The 20087-nt window shown below is 43.8% G+C and overlaps 1 protein-coding gene across 3 annotated transcripts in view; it reads left to right on the top strand.

Moving 5' to 3' along the window:
• nlgn2a (neuroligin 2a) overlaps positions 1-14614 on the top strand; it is a gene marked incomplete at both ends in the record, with an annotated part of 119230 nt that extends 104616 nt beyond the window's left edge. For all 3 annotated transcript variants that reach the window (XM_080052300.1, XM_080052299.1, XM_080052301.1), the window contains 5 exons: positions 5285-5470; positions 10051-10316; positions 11465-11618; positions 12816-13182; positions 13777-14614. In XM_080052300.1, the coding sequence (XP_079908426.1) occupies positions 5285-5470; positions 10051-10316; positions 11465-11618; positions 12816-13182; positions 13777-14614 (1811 nt within the window). The remainder of the gene's footprint in view (positions 1-5284; positions 5471-10050; positions 10317-11464; positions 11619-12815; positions 13183-13776) is intronic.
• Positions 14615-20087: the final 5473 nt, after the last annotated feature.

Below are 20087 nucleotides of genomic sequence, written 5' to 3'. Positions count from 1 at the left end.
GCTTCCAGCTTTAGGTGACACATTGATGCAAGCAGAAACACACACACACACACACACACACACACACACACACACACACACACACAGGAATCTGAAAGATAGAAGGGATGAGAGACATAAAATAATCATGGAACATCTGTTAAAAGCAGAAGAGAGCAAGAGGGTATGGCAGAAAGATTATACAAATGTAAAATGTATACAGCAGCGCATTATCTTTAAGGGTGTGCTTCTCAAGATTTCAGTTTGTGTTGATTTGGTGACACCTGTGGTCGCTGGTGGTAACAACAACTGTGCACTAATCTTATAGCAAGCAATGTTTGAGCAGCTACATAGAAGCATAGGCAAGTTTGGCAAGGCAAGTTTATTTATATAGCACAATTCAGACACAAAGCCATTCAAAGTGCTTTACAGATATACAAGTATAGAATAGACAATAGACATTATAGTGTGACATTTTAGTGAGATTTAGATTTAGAAATATGCAGACCATAAAAATTATCAAAATTTGAATTTGACTTCACAAGCAAACTAAGGATGGTACCTTTCCACAGACAGGATGCATCATTAACACACCACTGTTGTTTTTCTCTGCTTCACTCATGGTCAAAGGTGACTGTTTGGGAAATAAACAGATGAGAGGAGGAGGATGAAGGAGGTGGAGGAGGAGGAGAGGAAAGACAGTGGGACATTGATTTTCCAAAAATCCCAAAAAATTGTAAATAGCAGAAGCAGAAATAGAGCAGGGAAAGGTGCTGACTGCTACTGACACCACAAACGTCTCCCCTTCAGTAAGCCGACACACACACACACACAACACACACACACACACACACACACACATACACACACACACACACACACACACACACACAAGCATAAACACACATGCACTGAGTGGGGTCCTGCCCTGTATGAGAGCAAACAAATCAGAATAATTTCACAGATAATTTGGTTGTCACAGCCAGGCGGTAGTAATAAGAACTTAAAGAGAGAGAGAGAGAGAGAGAGAGAGAGAATAGTAAAGAGGGGAGAAGAGCGGAGCAAATCACCCAAGGCCCATGGCTATGTCTAAGCCATAAAGCATCTTTTTAAGCTAGACATTTTCCGTCTCCCTCCCTCTCTCTCTCTCTCTCTTTCTCGTGACATTTCGGCGTGACCCTCTGCAAAATGGCAAAGCGTTTTTAGCGTGGCGGCGCGGATGATAGCACTAGTCAGGCTTTGGCGGCTCAAACAAGGTACGCTTCTGTATCCTCTGTGTCTGCGTGTGTGTGTGTGTGTGTGTGTGTGTGTGTGTGTGTGCGTGTGTGTGTGTGTGGGTGTGCGTGTGCGTGTGTGTGTGTGAGACGTTGAAAATGTGCATGTTCTATACATTATTCAGGCGATTTGAGAGCCACCCACATCTGTTCATTTCTCTGGACACACACACACACTCCTCTGATAGACAATAATTACTATGCTGCCAAGAACACACATACACACACACACACACACACACACACACACACAGATCACACAGAGAGCTCTAGCACCCATATCAACCTCGAACAATGAATTCACATGGGACAGAGTGTGTTAGAAGCACGGTTAGTACTCCAGCAGCAACACAGTTCACACACAAATCATAATCACACATTGCGATCAAAGTCACAGACACACACACACACACACAGCAATCAATCTGTAAGCATGATGTCATGGCTCTCTGATGGCACATAAAAGGCTCATTGCTGCTACATCATTGTGACTGCAGGCAGGATGGATACATCAAAAGTTGGCTTGCAACCGGGTACGTGTAGACCCATTGCGAGTCTACAGCATGTGCGGCCTGTTTATGTGCATGAAGGGGCAAGGAGCGTGTATTTGCGTTAGCCCACTGTCTTCTCCTGCTCACGTGTGTGTGTGTGTGTGTGTGTGTGTGTGGGGAAGAGGGAGCGAGATGGAGAGAAAAGGAGGCAGTCTTCTCTGTAGTGTCAGCCTTTGATCAGTGTCCCTGTGTGTGTGTGTGTGTGTGTGTGTGTGTGTGTGTGTGTGTGTGTGTGTGTGTGTGTGTGTGTGTGTGTGTGTGTGTGTGTGTGTGTGTGTGTGTGTGTGTGTGTGTGTGTGTGTGTGTGTGTGTGTGTGTGTGTGTGTGTGTGTGTGTGTGTGTGTGTGTGTGTGTGTGTGTGTGTGTGTGAGCCAACCTCTTGTGTCTTGGAAGCAGGATGAAACACTGTGCCTCTATGCGGGACTCACAGAACACCCACTATCCTTCTCTCCTTCTCCTTTACTCTCTCTCTCTCTCTCTCTCTCACCCCCCCCCCCCCCCCCCCCTCTAACCACCGTTCCTTACCACAGCCATTTTAAAGGCTACTCATGTAAGCCACGCTTTCATCTTGCATCGCAGCGTTTCTAACCAGCTCCTCTGTTTTTTTTATTTATTTTTTAATCCAAGCCTTTTATCAGATTAGCAGGTGAAGTGGCACGCTGTTGTACACTGACTCACATTCAGACGGACACAGCTTGAAGGTGCACGAAAAGGGCCGTGGCTTTTATTGTAACAAGATAACGTTAGGATCCTAAATGATCAGTCCACTCTGCAATCAACTTCTCCACACTCTAATATGTGGACATTTTTTTACATCAAAATGGCTCCCGTATAATTGTGCTAGAAACTCCGCTGACAAAGAAGCACTGCCATGTGTTGCATTAATTAGCTTAATTAATGACCTTATGAGCATAATTGGTTTTGTTGAATATATCATGGCCATTACAGCCAGGCATTAGGCAGCTTATTTGCCTCTTGTTTGTGCTTGGCTTGATGAATGCATGCACCCAAACACGCAGCTTATTTGTGTGGGTTTGTGGCCTGTTTAAAGGGGCAGCACGTAAGCCAGACAACGCATGATGCATTCACTGACATCATGTGCCCCCATCCCTTTAGGATTTATGGATCAACTTAATTGAATATTGATTGATTTTTGGTTTTGCTTGTATGATAAAGAGAGACGTTTGTAGGTAAAGGCCACTTACCATACTGTAAGTGCAGAACATTACGGGCAGACAGACAGTGGCAGACATTTTAGTTCAATTGTAAATGCACACTAAGTATGTGTGCGCCAAAGAGTGATCAAGCCAGGAGCCCAAAATAGCATTCATCTTTCTTAACTCTCCATGGGCCAGGCCCAGTTGGCTGTGCACACCAAATATATTTCCCAGCAGTGGGCAGACAACTTATTTTCAGTGTGGTTAATATAGGAAGACCTTTTTTTATAGAACTATAATACTGTCTCAGTGTGAAGGTGGGCATACTGTTTTTTGCTGGTGTGGTAGTGGTGTTGTATATCCATAGTGTGTGAGTGTTGCTATGTCTGTTTGGTGAGGTCAAGCCAGACAAATGCCTGACACTGTAGTTTATTTCCTAATGTATCTAGTATAAGATAAAGATACCTATTCCTGTTGTCATGTGTGTAATGCCTGCAAGTATTATACATTGACAATGTTAAAAGTGTTATGTATTATTGATTTATGGGGTAGTTTTACGAAAAACTATTGTTAATTTACAAAAGAACTTATACTTTGTTATTTCTGTATCTTTCTTGACCACACACACTTGCACTCCCACTCTCTCTCTCTCTCTCTCTCTCTCTCTCTCACTCACTCACACACACACACACACACACACACACATATATATAGACTCACATCTTCCTAAGACCTCCCTACCTAAACCTAGTTAAACATGTAATTAGCAATAAAGAGATGGATAGATGTATAGTGAAAATTGAGCGGTGCTTGTGACCTTATACAGTATTTACACTTGGAGCCCACAGCGGACAACATGCTGTAGCATCTGGCTGTATACCGGTGCTTAACCTCTACTGTATGGGGCTTAATAGATGACCTTTGCAATGCACCTGCCTTTAATAAAGCTCTAATTAGGAGTCCCATTAGAATGTGAGAGGCTTTCAGTTAATGGCTAGTTAAATAGAAAAGATTTAGGTGTTTGGTGGAACAATCGAAGATACTCGGCGAGTAATCACGAGAGGCAAATGTCAGGTATAGCAACAGAAATTGTGAGCTGTTATTACATTGCTGTGTTGATGAATGAACGGTTGTTTTATAGGGGACATGTTCAGTGCTTTATTATTCCACAATGGGCATTTTGATTTGCAAACTGCCTTTCTGTGTCACTTAATAACACATTAAACAACAATCATTACGCTGACAAAATTGTAAAGATGAAACTAATGAAATGAGGAATGTGCTTACAGTCGCGTAGTCCCAGTCCCTATTACATTATGCAAGTGAACCAACTGCATTATACAGGTCAGAATAGTAGTCAGTAGGCCTATATACATGTAGAAATTTCAAAAAAAATTCCAATCAGATCCCATTTCTCTGTTCATTCACATATTCTTCCTTTATGATATACTGTACTACAAAATGACCAGGGATAACATTACATATTGCTTTCTTATATATAGACCTTTTTTTTCCCTTCAAGACATTTTGGCATTTCACGCCAGGAAAAGCACAGTTGTATAAATAATAAAAAAAAAGGAACGGTGGCTGCATTCCATTTAGGCTGCTTCACTTTCAGGGGGTCCTGGTTATTGAGCATGCTGGCTCTCTGCCACACTGTCACGGCTCACTGGGACCCTACTAGTACTGCTGTAAAAATAAAGGTGTATACTTATTATGTTATATAAAAACAATATATATGCTGGAGTGTTACTTGTGCCTAAAAAAAAAGTAATTGCACAATTCTGAATTCAAAGCACGATGTGTCATCCCTTGTAATAGGGTTATTGGTGTGATTCAGATTGGGGATTGCTTGTATTTTTTCGGGAGTGCACACTGCTGCACTGTAAGTGGCTCTGTTGACAAGTTCCTCCTCAGCTGCCATTAGACAGAGTTAACGTCATCAAGAAGGGGAGCTGGAAAAAAGCAATTTCGTGTCTCGGTCCCCTTTTGCTTTCTCTGTATACCGTCTGTCACTCCTTGTTATTGAATGCTGGTGTTGCACTCACACACACACACGCACACACACACACATACACACTTGTCCTCTGAACTCGTGTAATTTACAGGCCAAAGTAGTGAACATTTGCCCCGACAGCTTTCGAAATACTGAAGTTACTGATTCTAACGATTACCTTGTCTCTCTCCCTCTCCCTCTTCTCTTTATTTTCTCCTCCCATCTCTACATCCTCTTTTCCTCTGTTCTTTTTCCCCACACTTCCTTATCCGTCTCCCCCCCCACTATCTTCCTACATCCATCTTTTGTTTTGCATACATTACCCAGGCTTCCTCAGTACGGGGGATCAGTCTGCTAAGGGTAACTACGGCCTGCTGGACCAGATCCAGGCCCTGCGTTGGCTCAACGAGAACATCGGCCATTTTGGAGGAGACCCGGAGAGGATCACTATCTTCGGCTCCGGTGCCGGGGCGTCCTGCGTCAACCTGCTCATCCTCTCACACCACTCAGAAGGTAAACCCAAGACTCTATAATAATGTCCTGTTCTCACCAAAATGATTCACTCTCCTTTTCTTTCAGTAGAAGCATTAAAGCTGGACTCAGCCATTCTGGAGAACGCTTTTTGTTAAAATCCCTTTTTGTCAAAATAAAATCAAAATAAAATAGAATATCGCCATCACAATACGCTACCTGTGTGTGTGTGTGTGTGTGTGTGTGTGTGTGTGTGTGTGTGTGTGTGTGCGCTGAAAACTCCGGTGTTTATACAAAGCCTAGGCTCTGTAAACTGGCATGTAAACAAAGGGTATGTAAACAAAAGGGGCCTACCGCAGCTTAAAATGATTGTTACGTATGTAACTACGGTTCTATGAGTTCCGGATGACCGCCAGAGACGATGCTGTAGGAACGAAATAGAACATGCCTGTTTACAGAGCCTAGGCTGTGTACCAACACTGGATTGTCACTACGGACATGTGAGGAGATATTCACTGATTTTGACAACAATCCCTGACTGGGCTGTGGCTGCTACCATGAATTCCACCTGATCTAATGATATTCCAGTCCTCAGTTTAGATAATTCTTCACTAATCCCTGCGTGGCCGCAATGCATATTTACACACTGTCTCTGTGTATTTGTTCAATGTATTTGCTAGACGCTGCACACCTGCTCGTCCTATTCAACCTCTGAAACTCTCCACCGAAAACAAACTGTATGTTCCTGTATTTGTTGCCGGACTTAATTGTGTTAATCTTATTATAGTATTGTTTTTATGTAATGACCCATGTTTTATCCAATGTAAAAAAATGTAATCAAGTCCCTGCAAATTCCCATGTGGTCGGACGGTAAAAACTAGCAGCATCCAGCCGAGAGATGGTTAAGTCCTCCTGCTATGTCCGTCCTCAAAGGAAAATACGCTGCTCTGTCCTTTTGAACTGAAGAATCTAAGCAGCCATGCGGCTAATGAGCGAGCACACGTTTGATCCAGGTTACGTCTTTATACGTCTATGGAGGATAAATGACACAGGAACTTTGCACCACAATTCTTGACTTTGGCGAGCACCATTGGCTCTGTTAACGGCCCACTGCGCTCTCCCTCGAGTCCAGGAAAAAAGAAAAAAAAAAAAAGACCTACATCCGTCTGACCTCATGCTCCCCATTACCGACAACACACCCCGAGGGCCGAATGTTAACACTGTACGGCCAAACGAGAGAGAGGGGGGAGGGGGGGTGGGGGGGCTACGGACTAATCTACTTTGATCTGAATTGAGATGGGTGTGTGTGTCTGACGACCCGCAGCCAAACGGTCACGCACCGGCCCTGCCTTTGATCAAGGCGCTCTTGAAGCTGTCCTCCTCCGACCGTAGCTTCTCCCCGGTTCCTCCCCCCCCCCTCCCCTTGGCTGCTGCTCCAGGACTCACACTAAATATCTCTCTCTCTCTCTCTCTCTCCTCGTTCATCATCACATGCACAAACCTCTCAAGACAGAAACAAGGAAAAAATGGTGCCTGGAAAAAAAAAGAGAGAAAGATTAGAGAGAGCACGTTCGCTCCACCGCTCCATCTGTTTTGATCCCAGTTGTGTGTGTGTGTGTGTGTGTGTGTGTGTGTGTGTGTGTGTGTGTGTGTGTGTGTGTGTGTGTGTGTGTGTGTGTGTGTTGAGAAGCACCAAGTGGACGCCCGACATATCTCTCCCTTTGACTCATTCTGTCATGTGAGGATGTGTCTTGAGAACAAATGTGTGTGTGTGTGTGTGTGTGTGTGTGTGTGTGTGTGTGCAAAGCTTGACAGAGCATCTGTGCACTGCTTCCATGTCATCGTGTCCATTTAACACAGCCTCTGTAATAACCACTGACTGTCTGTTAACTCTTCATCTCAACACAGGCGCTCCCAACTTACCAGGTGGCCAATTTAGCCGTTAGAAACATCCCAAGAACCCCAAATGTTACATATTTTTATCACGATAACAGAAGTCCCAAGGTGCCTATGGCTTGTACAAAGTGTGGATACAAAGCATGTTGAAAGTACTGTATGTTTTCTGTAAATAGAACAAAGGCATGAAATATTACATGGATTTTGGATTGGAAATGCAATTAATATAGCACGTGTTATTGCAACATAAAAAGGACCTAACACAATTTGTGTGTGGATAAAACAGATAAGATATGCATTATTTAGTGAACTTGTTTGGTAAGCCTGCTAGCCTGGCTCTCTTTATGTTCTACAACAACTTACCTTCTGTACAGTATGCTTAGCTTAGTTAATTACCTCTGAGCTCCATGTTGGTATTTAACATACAGGCATTATAGTGCTATGAATCTTATCTTATCCACCTCTGGAAAAGTAATTTAAAAAACAGTTTTCTCTAGTACACTTTAAAATAATGTACCACTCTGTTCAAGAGGCGTGTGTGTTAGTCATTGTAGTTTGAATTCATTCATTTTTCAGAGGGACGCTAACGGTTGGGGAGAGCCTGTATTAACCCATGTGTCTGCTGTTTGCTGACTACCAACCCCCTGCTCACACTGCCACCACCGCCACTACTGTCCATTCTCATTGCCTCCTGCTTTTGTCATCACCCCACCATCGTCAACCATCGTCTTCATCAGCATCTTCGCAGCATAACATCCGCCCTCTACTAGACGCCTGCCTGCCTGTCTGTCATTCACACCCACCACCCCACCCACCACACACACTCTCTCTCTCTCATCTCCCCCCTGCCATGGACGCCAGGTAAGGAGTCTGTCATCCCCAACCCTTAAGGCACACCAATCATGTCAACAACGCAGCGTCACACAAATCAAGGCCGACAGCACATGACGTGACTGGATGGATGGTAGATGGTAGATGGTAGGGTGGAAGTGGCAGACATTATGGAGGGAGGGACCGTAAGTGATAGTGATATGATGAAGGGGACATAGAGGGGAAGGCAGTGTGTATATATAGTGCGCTTCTTACTGTGTTTAAGGAAAGAGAGGAGAGGTAATAACATTTGTTCTCATTTTCAATAGAGCTGCACAGTTCGTTTCGGCTGAGCACGGTTTCGCCACAGCACGGTAACCGTAGGTCTGGCTTGGGTTTCCACTGCCGACACAGTACTACCCGTACTAAGTAGATTTATGTTGGACAGCGAAAGCCAAGGTCAGAGTATATACAGTCTATGGGTCAGAGCCATTAAACAGCCCTGGCCGTGACAGCTACAGTATGTAACTGTCATGACATCGTAGCAGCAGGACACAATGTAGCCCGCTGTTTAATTCAATTAAGAGCAAAATAAACAGGGAACTGTGCACCGGCATTTTTATCCAAACACAAGACTCTTCACTCTTGCAGAGGTGACTCCACACAATGTTTTATCGCTGATACTGGAATGATTATTCTGTCGACCAATCAACAGACTGCAGTGCATAGCTCCACCCTATTGGGACCCTTTGGGAGAGTTTAGTACCCCCGAACAAAGGGTGACAAAAATAGGTGTGGCTCGGCTTGCTAATTTTCGTACGCTTTCCAACTTTTGACAGTTGCAAACGAAAATGAATGCGTGCCAAGCCACACCGAACCAAACCGCTCCACTCAATAGAAACAAGGCTATTGTTAAGGAGGAGGAACAGGACATAAAAAGGCCCCTTGACATGGCATATCAGAAAAGACTAGTAGCCCCTATAGAGGAAGGTTCATAGCAGGGAAGGCAACAGGCACTTAGGGAGTGACAAAGACACTGATTGTGAAGACAAATGAAATGATACCTACCTCCCATCTGTTCTATATCCATCTCCCCCCTCCCTATTGCCTCTCTCACTATAGATATGTAGGTATAGCTGTTTCCAAGCTACTTCTTACTATAATTGATTTCCCAGGGAAAAGGGGGACTCTGCGGCTCGGCTTAATAATTAACTGGCCAATCTTCAGCACCGGGAGAGGGGGAGGAAAAGGGAAAGGAAGAAGGAGTGCGAGAGTAAAGGAGCGAGGCAGGCGGGCCCCTAACGAGCCACTCCACTGCTTCAAACAGCGCCATAGCTGTAGCTAGGACAGGCAGAACTAAGGAGACGGAGAGAGTGAGACAAAGTGGGAGGCACGCAGCTAGAGAGAGTTGGAGAGAAAGAAACAAGCACAGCACAAGGCAGAGGAAAATGGCTTCCTTGATGCCTCAGATGAGCCTATTCCCACTACTCTGCCTCTTTCTTTGTTCTCTTCTTCTTCTTTTTGAGCTACATCACAATAGCGAGCTCTATTTGAGATGATTAGGGGGTCTGTTGTCCATCCTGTGCTGCCAGCTTTCAGCCCCAGTGAGAATGGTTAGATGAAAAGACATCTACATTGGGAGAGTTTTTTTAAATAAAGGGTAATTATAAAAGTGGAAAAAGATCAATTTATTTACACATAAAGTAGTCTGTATGCATCCCAAAACTAAACTTCAGTTAGACAAGTTAACAGAGCTAATTCCTGCTAGCAAAAATGCTAAACATGGGGGCGGGGGAAAGCACATGACATTTTACATCGCTAACATTTCACCATGTATTTTAGAATGTTTAAAAGCCGGATTAATCTCCTCCTCCTGTCATAAAAAAAAAATGAATTGTTTCCATCTTTCCTTACAGGTTTGTTCCACAGGGCCATAGCCCAGAGTGGGACCGCCATCTCCAGCTGGTCCGTCAACTACCAGCCCCTCAAGTACACCAAGATCCTGGCGCGGAAGGTGGGCTGCACCTACACGGAGACGGCCGACCTGGTGGACTGCCTCCGCCGCAAGAACTTCCGGGAGCTGGTGGACCAGGACATCCAGCCGGCCAGATACCACATCGCCTTTGGCCCCGTGGTGGATGGAGACGTGGTGCCCGACGACCCAGAGATCCTCATGCAACAGGTGGGGGTCTGACCGCCAGTATATACCCAGGGTGGTACTGCAGACATGCTCTGTGCTATGGGATACATTAGTTGTTGTTGTTTTTTTTGCACGAGAACATCAAGAAATTGTTGCAGTAGGTGGGATTGTGACCTTTCCATACATGTGCCGCAGTTTGGGACGCATGCCCTGGTTTACAACTAGTATGTGTAACCCTCCTTAAAAGAAGAGGTGTCGTTTTGCACTGACAAAAAAAATGGAAGACAACAATAATGACCTTAAGAGTGTTTATTTTCCTTGGAGAGACGCACATTAGGGTTGAAAAGAATGTGCCGAGGTGTGATGTCATGACACTTCTACCACTGCTAGGGTACCATCACTGCTGTGTTGTTGGTGCGCATTGCCTTGGCGGTATGTTTTAGACACATCCTTTGTTGCTTTTAGAAGTATTGTGAACATGCGAACCCCTTTTAAGAGGCCCGAAAAGGTAAAAATAAAAATATCCTTATTATCTGAAGATGACCAGCTTTTAAATATGACACAGTGCAGCAGCAAGTCATCATGTCATATATTTTACGGTCACTTTTTTGGCTCGTAGCTGAAATCATCGCATAATAACTGCAATGTATCTAATGGCATATTAGAGATGAAGAGGGATACATGAAGTGTGAATGTTGCTGCTACTTTGTCAGTCTACCAGACTCTTCTCTTAGATCCCTAAAACAACATATAATCTGTAAGAAATAATAGAGGTGAGAATCAATACGTTTCTTGCTTATTTGATGTGGAAAAACCTGATCACAACACCTTTACATTTAACTTGTATTAGGTCATTGGTCAAACACTGCACAAGATAAGTGCTTACATTTTATTTCTGTGCTAATTTTCTTATGATGGAGTAAATCTTGTCTATTTGTTGAGCCTGTGGTATGGATTAAAACAAATAAGTGATACCGTGAGTTACATGTCTTGGCATAAATATCACAGAAAAAAATATATTTAACTGATTTGACTTGACAGATGAATACACAAAACACAACCTTACTGAGCAGCATTCATAGTTATGGCGATTTTTGGATTTTGTGAAAAAATGTACCCAGACTGAAAAACCCCTGTCTGTTGAGAACAATGTCATCACTCAACATGTCATTCTCCTATTGCGCCACCAGGGGGAGTTCCTTAACTACGACATCCTGATCGGAGTGAACCAGGGAGAGGGGCTGAAGTTTGTGGACGACAGTGAAGACAATGACGGCATCTCCGCGGCGGCCTTCGACTACACCATCTCTAACTTTGTGGACAACCTCTACGGCTACCCCGAAGGTGAGGAATACAAAACACTATACTCCTTTAAAGGCTTTATAGTCATCCATACTGTGTTCTCTAGCTGCTTCTCACAACACATAACCCATTGTTCTTTCTGCTTATTAGAAGCCCAGTTCATTTAATGATCCTTGGTCCACCAGACTAGACTGAAATTAATGAAAAAATTAATGATTGTCCAAATAAAAAAACACATGTAGTCGTATTTAAGCTGCAAAAACATCAATACTGGCAGTATTTGCAAATTCATAATTTGATGAAATCAAAACTTAAAATAGTGGAGAGAGTGAGACCTCCTCTGTTATCATCTGAAGCTATGGTAGAGGTCATGACAATACAATGATCTATACTGTACATACAATACATACAATATGATGAATGTGTTCCCTGATCCTTGAACTGTATGTGACATTAAGCACTACAGAAAAAGAGTTGCTACAGTTTGTTTTTGTTATTTGATCATACGCTTTCTCCAAAACTACATCAAACAACAACGTTTTCCAAAATTTCTTGTGTGAAATGCAAAGCCAAAAAAATAAAAAAAAACATTATGCGGGCAATGAATGAGAGAGAAAAGAACAAGATCAAAAGTGAGGCCCAGCAAAGTGTATCAACCAAGACAGGCATACTAAAGAGATTGCCTATCAACGAGATTATCTTTTTGGTCGTGGTGGGTCTCAGTGCTTTGGCCTTTTGAGAGGCTCTGTGGGCACTAATGTCGTCTCTCATCAATTCCCCCCCCCTTCCCCTTGAGGCAGCCAGGCAGCCTCCCATCCACAGGGCTGTTGTTCCTAACAGATCAGCCTGCCAAACCCCCACACAGCGGAGGGCCACAGTCAAAAATACAGACACAACATTTGGATAACACAGTCACGCTCCGTCTCACCCATTCTGCTCGGAGGGCCATACTCTCTCTGTTGCCCTTTTCAGTCTATCCTTTGAGGTTTATTCTCTTTAACTATATCTCTCAAAAACACAGATGCGTCTTACTTTTTCTTTTTTTTTTCTTCATTTCTGCCATGTTCATCTTAGCAACGGGTGCTTCTCTCCGCCTCAAAACTTTACATCTCTAGAAATGCTCTATCCCTCTCCTCTTAAAATCTTCTTTTTTTCTCTCCTGTATCCCCTTGTTTTCCCCTTGTTTCTACCTCTCCCCCCCTCCTCTCCCGCGTCTTACCCCGCCCCCCCCCCCCTTAGGCAAAGACATCCTGAGGGAGACCATTAAGTTCATGTACACAGACTGGGCGGACAGGGACAATGGGGACATGCGGAGGAAGACCCTCTTAGCTCTGTTTACCGACCACCAGTGGGTGGCGCCGGCAGTGGCCACCGCCAAGCTGCACGCCGAGTTCCAGTCTCCGGTTTACTTCTACACCTTCTACCACCACTGCCAGACGGAGACGCGGCCGGAGTGGGCCGACGCCGCGCACGGGGACGAGATACCGTACGTGTTCGGCGTGCCCATGATCGGCGCCACAGACCTCTTCCCCTGCAACTTCTCCAAGAACGACGTCATGCTGAGCGCCGTGGTCATGACCTACTGGACCAACTTCGCCAAGACCGGGTAGGCCTTTTGCTTTTATTTATTTATTTATTTATTTAGCCTTTATTTATACTGGAGAGATCAATTGAGGGGGGGGGGGACCCTTGTCGAAAATGATGTAGAGTCGAACAAAAACCAACAACACAAACACGATATACAATGCGAATACGTTAAATACGCGACAAGCTGATAAAGACCCAATTGAAATATTTAGACAGCGGTGTAGAATGGCTGCAATTAAAATGAAATGGGTGGAAGTACAATATATAATTTATATTAATATATTTTAAGTTGTTACATATGCTCTGTGTTGCGACTGCAGTGTTATCTAGCTACTGTAGCTAAAGTGAAGTGCTTCTTTAAAGATAAAAGGGAAATATTTTGCTTCCCTTTTAAAAGAAAGGATGTACAGTATTTACGAGACACGAGCTGATCTCACTAACTAAATGTGGGTAGATTTGTAAAAAGTTGTATGCCCTGTTTTACTCTGCTGGAAGTTCATATATGATACAAGGGTAAAGTCAGTGTTTGGATATCAACTCAATGAAATTGTTGATTAAAATCTCGATATGATACCTTTTAATATATTCATATATTCCATCTTTTCTCCATCAGGGACCCCAACCTGCCAGTCCCTCAGGACACCAAGTTCATTCACACAAAGCCCAACCGCTTTGAGGAGGTCATCTGGACCAAGTTCAACTCCAAGGACAAACAGTACCTGCACATCGGCTTAAAACCTCGTGTCAGAGACAACTACCGAGCCAACAAGGTGGCCTTCTGGCTGGAACTAGTCCCACACCTCCACAGCCTTCATGAGGAGCTCTTCCCCACCACGACCCGCTCTCCGGCGGGGGGCGGCCCAGGAACCCACAAACCCTCCTGGCCCAGAACGCCCGGCCCTCGCACCACGCGTCACCCCCCCTACCCCACCTTCCCCTCTGACCCAGAGCCTGATGGCTCAGAGCGCCCGCCCCAGTCCCTGTTCCCCGGGGACATGAGGGACTACTCCACTGAGCTGAGTGTGACGGTGGCTGTGGGCGCCTCGCTGCTCTTCCTCAACATCCTGGCCTTCGCCGCTCTGTACTACAAGCGCGACAAGCGGCACGAGATGCGGCGCCACCGGCTGTCCCCCCAGCGGGGCACGGCCAACGACCTGGCCCACAGCCAGGAGGAGGAGATCATGTCTCTGCAGATGAAGCACTCTGAACACGACCCCCACCACGACATGGAGCCCCTCAGGCCCCATGACATCCTGCGGCCCGCCTGCCCTCCAGACTACACCCTGGCCCTGCGCCGCGCCCCCGATGATGTGCCCCTCATGACCCCCAACACCATCACCATGATCCCCAGCACCATCACCAGCATGCAGCCTCTCCACGCCTTCAACACCTTCCCCTCCACAGGCCACAACAACACCCTGCCCCACCCCCACTCCACCACCCGGGTATAGTAGGGACTGAGCCCCAGCACAGCGCCCACCTACGGGAACCAGGGAAGACTGGATACTCTGCTACTGATCTAGGAAAAGGGAGGCCTCTGGATGTGGGGGCCTTTATTCTGTTCCCTTATTCACTTGTTTCTCCAAAAGACAACTCCACCTCCTCCATCCATCGTGTGCTGTGACAAACTGAGCAGCTCCACTGGTTGGCGTGTGGAGAAGCGACTGAACTGCATGGCAGCAGCTGATCAGTTTAGTGGTGGGGATGATTCAAAGATGATGTTTTCAAAGAGGGTCTGCTGTTTTCAGACTAAAGCTCCCCTGACATTTGTCAAAGGGACAACTGCTTTTCTCCCCTTGCTGTTTTCCCCTCTTGTTCTTTTCCGTCTCTCCCCTATTTTCTCTCTCCCTTGGTGTGTTCTGTGCATATATCTCTTTTCTCCATCTCTGTCTTATCCCTGCTTTGTTGTCTTATTCGACATGTGATTCTGTCCCTCTCGGCAGTGCTCCTTTGCTCTAAGGATTGATAAACTACTGGGCATTGGGTGGGGGCATAGAGTACGTAGAGTTATCATATAGCTATGAAAACATTGGTATCTGATACTTTCACTCTACCAGCATTCTTGGTGCCAACTGTGTACTACTGTGTTTGCTTTCTCATCGAGGGAGAAAAAAAAACTCTAGAGTATTCCTATTTACTGTCGATTAACAGATGATGTGTGTTCTCATGACCAAGTGCCAAACTGGCCCTCGATTGTGTTTCTTTCTTTCTTTCATCTTCCGTTTCTTTTTTTCAAGCATTTGTTTAATTGTTGTTTTTTTTTGTGGAAAGATTTTTTTTTGCTGAAAATATAGATATAGAGAAATGATATTATATATAGTTATATATAAATGTGTACAAAGGAGAAAGTATATAAATGGGGTTTTCTCAGTGGGGATCTATGCATGAATTATTTTTAAAGATGATGACGGGGAGGGGAAAAGGACACTGTATCTGTCAATGCACGTTTCCCCAAATCTAATCAATTCATATCGGCCCCACATCTGGATCTTTTGGTTTTACCTCACGGAACAAAATCAACACGTAAAATACGTACCATATTGTGCAACCAAACAAGTCTTTTTCACCATGCCAACACCCATTCTATGAAAACAGAGAACTCATGGCCACAGACCTCACAAAATGTTAGGGTCCAAGCAACAACTGTGAACACACTCTTCCACTCATTCTCCCCTTCACGACGTGAGTAAGAGAAAGAAAGAGGGCCCATCATTCCACAGTAGCTATACTTTTTTTTCCTTACCATCTGTATGAAAATGCTTGGTTTTTTTCGGGGTACGTGAGGTACCAAATCAGTTGTTGTAGCTTGCCTGTACAGACTTATTTTTGTATTTCAGTGACGGTGAGAAACAAAGCGGAGACAGGCAGCGTCTGCTCTTTAACGTACACCTTCCTCTTCTCCTGTCTGCACCCCTATTTCCAGCACATGCATATTCTGTTTGATGTGTGTGTGTGTGTGTGCCTGTGTGTGCATGCGCGTGTGTGTGCGTGTGTGTGTGTGTGTGTGTGTGTGTGTGTGTGTGTGTGTGTGTGTGTGTGTGTGTGTGTGTGTGTGTGTGTGTGTGTGTGTGTGTGTGTGTGTGTGTGTGTGTGTGTGTGTGTGTGTGTGTGTGTGTGTGTGTAAAATCTGAACCACTAAACATGGGTACAGGTGAGCCCTAATTAGACAGCAAAGAGATAGAGAGGCAGACAGGCCCGATCACGCCCATGGCAGAACTTTAGACTCCAGAATGAGCTCCTTTGTGCAGCATATCCATACACCTCCCTTCCTTCTCATCCCTCTGTCATGACAACAGCTTTGTATTCAAACCTGACGCCCATATTGCGGCGATCGCCCACACCTCCCCCCGCTGTGACCGCAAAAACTCCCTGCGCCACCTGACTTCACTGTGTCAGCGCCGCTCTACACAATTTCTGACCTCAGTTCAGCTCTGCTATTATCCTCACATCCTAAGGGGGTTAGTTCGCTATACGCTTGTGACTTTTTTAGAGCTCGTCAGTTGAAAAATGAAAATCTAAGCACACTGAGGGTAACCGGTGGGCCTTAAGGGGCTGAGGCGCAGAGCTGCAAGATGAAAAACAGGGGGCTTCGGATCTCCTACACAGGGTAAAAGCAACACAGTTGACGACTGCTGGTTTTTCCAATTCTACTCTTTTCTGTCGGGTGAGAATGTGCAGGCCAACAGCTCAGCGATGCCCCCCCCCCCCCCCCCTCCGATTCTCTGCTAAGGATCTCAAACACAAACCATGGGTAGCCCTATACTCATACAGTATGATAACTGAACTGATTTGCTATTGTTGGAGTGCACAGGAACACATGGTAGCCTACATCCAGTAATGGGAGGAGTTAGTCACCAGTACTGTCTTTTGCTTGTGTCCTAGCTTTTAGCCTGTTTGTTTGTTTTCTATTTTATTACTGCCTAACAAGGTGGTGGGGGCAGGGCTGGAAGGGTAGAGAGAGATACATCTGCCTGCTCCTGTCAAGTGATTTTGTAAGCCCAACGAAAAGGGAAATGTGCACAATGTAACACGCAAAACAAACGGACCTGGGTGTGCTGCAGGTGGGTGAAGGCAGTGGGACAGATGGAGGACGGTATGTGCGAGGAAAGGTGCACGCTGTGGAAAACAGACTTTGGGAGGAGATCGGAACAAAGACTCACAGCCTTAAATGTAGAAATCAGGACGTTCAAAGGCATGGCCATCTTTCTACCCACAATGTTTGCCAAGAGGATCCCCTTGCTTATAATCTGTTCTATGGGAGATGTGATATGTCTGATCAGATCCATATGAACCCTTTTGTACTCAATCCTGTGGACAAAGAGGCGGTGAGGGGGTTGTCAAGTAAACCTCACCACAACACAGTTCAGTGACACCACCAGAGTAAAACAAAAAGGTATTTGGTCTGTTCTTTTTTTTCCCCCTGTCTATTTTATAAGCTAACACTGGAGGGCGCCATCGTGACAGGTTCGCTGCAGTCCGCCCGCCCTGAGGATGTTTTATGAGGAAAGAATGCCAAACCGGGTGGCAGGAAAAGAGACGGACACACAACATCTGGAAGAGGATCAAAACTGTACATTTTTAAGTGTAAGAATCAAACAGACAAAATATTTGTAAATATTAAGTTTCTTGTTTGTTTTTCTTTTCCCGTTTTTTTTTTTTTGAGTGAATGAATGAAATGCTTATTTTGTGACAACAGACAACAGGTGCAGTTTGCCTCCCCAAAAAAATAATGGCCACTAGTTTAAGGTTTCACAAAATAAATTCCACCTTTCACTTTTCATACCATTAGCATTTTTAAATTGCTCTTGTTTTAATGGTGCCCACTATCTTATGGGCATCCTGTAGCATCATGATTTACAACCAGGAAAGTCACTGTAGCAGAAATGATTCTCCACTGCAGCCCCCACACAACAGATGACAACTTAAATCTGTGGTTTCATTGTTCTTTGTTTGTCACATAATCTCTGTAACATCAAAGTATTCGTGAAAACATATCAGAGGCTAAGAGCACTGATAAAAGCCAGCTTTGACCAGCTAGCTAACCTAGCCATGGTGTAGGGAACTGTGTAAGTCTGGGTCAATCCTTGTACACGGATGGAGATACAAAACTAAAGAGCAGTTAATACAATTCAAGCTGATCTCGCATGTAGCAGTGTTTACATGTAACCACTTCAATCACACATGGGGCAGACATGAGGGCTTTGATACCATAAGATGCCTCAAGAGATCATACAGGTCCCAATTTTTCCTTCCACACACTGTGTTGCATTGTGGTGACAGAGGTGAGGTGTTGACCTTCCAGCAATGTGATGAAGCAGTGAAGACTTCCCTATTCTGAACAGTTGAGACATGAATAAAATGTTAAGTTAATTTGAAAAGTCAAGTGCACTTTTGGATTTAGGGGTTAACAGTGGATATATGTGGATATCCACGTGGCTTCGCCTATGTTACAAAATGAGTCACGGAAGCCCAGTGTTTCTCACAGTTTGGGCTGGATTTCGGTTTATTAAAACTGCAGCCAAGCAACAGAAGATGTCTGCCTATCAGTGAGGTGTCAGTGTCAGTGCCCCCCTCCCCCCACAATGGCAAACATAACTTACACAAAAACAGTGACTAACACACACACAAACACACAATCTTACACACTGAATCTCCATTGCGAAGTTGCACCTGTTGTCTCGTTTTTACATTCTTTGTTAAATTCAGAAACCCAAGACTTGAGATGAAGAAAAATGTTAAATAATGGAAATTTAAAAAAAAGATGATTATTAAAAAAAAGTATAGTAAAACTATATAAATAAATGAGGTGATGATATTTCTGTTTACTTTAGAAGTTATTATACACTGTATGCTGTGATTCTGATCTGGGAAACATTAAAGACATTCATAGCCACTCTGCTGATTCCGTCTCTTTATTGCAGTACTTAACATGAGTAAGTTATATTGACATGATGATACGTATTTGGAATCAGTTTCTTTACAGACACTTAGGCAAATATATTTTAAATCTGGATTTTGAAAGAAATCACATCAAACTTAATTCGATTAAAACACACTTTCTGTCATGTATACATGTTGACACACATAGCTGAATATACTTTACTTGCTTTTAAAAATACAGATATGTTGAAACAAAAACATATATTCAAAATTCGACTAAAAAGAAAGATCAGAGAGAGCTTGCTTAGATGTAATATTTTTTCAAGTTCAAGGAATATCAGCAGGCTTTGCAATGAAATATTTGGCAAACTTCTTGTTGAATGTTGCCATTTTGAAAAAAAAATCACATCAAACTTAATTTGATTAAAACAGACTTTCTTTCTTGTTTACATGTTGACAATATCTCTTTTACATTTTAAATTCAGATATATTGAAATTAAAACAGATATTAAAAATTCGACTAAAAAGAAAGATCACAATTCGACTAAAAAGAAAGATCACATATCAGTCATAATAACATGTTAAGACTCTTCTGTCAGTTTGGTCTCATGACATTGTAAAACTTTTCAATGACAATATAGTGAAATTCATCCATTAATTTCACAAATAACATACTTAGATATAATCAGATTTGAACATTTAGTATGTTTCTAATTCGTGCTCCTTACACACACATACACATTGTCAAAGTATCACAAAGTACGTAAAAGTCCTCTTCAACAAACATTGAGTAAAGTAGAACATTTTTATAAAACATTTTAAATGTGATCTCGGTTATAGGTTGAGGATTATTTACAGACATTTTTGTTGTAAGCATTAGTGGTAAATATCATGGTGCACAATGACAATATCTTCAGCCATGCAATCCTATATACAGCATGTTGCTAAACGTAATTCTCTTTTATATCAAATAAAAGGAAATATATCTCGGAGGATTATGAAGGAATGAATGTGCACCTCTGTAACCACTAAGCATGTAATCTC

This window comes from Ammodytes marinus (genome assembly GCF_949987685.1).
Source record: "Ammodytes marinus genome assembly, chromosome: 23".
In the NCBI taxonomy this organism is placed as follows: domain Eukaryota; kingdom Metazoa; phylum Chordata; class Actinopteri; order Uranoscopiformes; family Ammodytidae; genus Ammodytes; species Ammodytes marinus.
The sequence above is the reverse complement of the archived record's forward strand: the minus strand, read 5'-3'. Positions and strand labels throughout refer to the sequence as shown.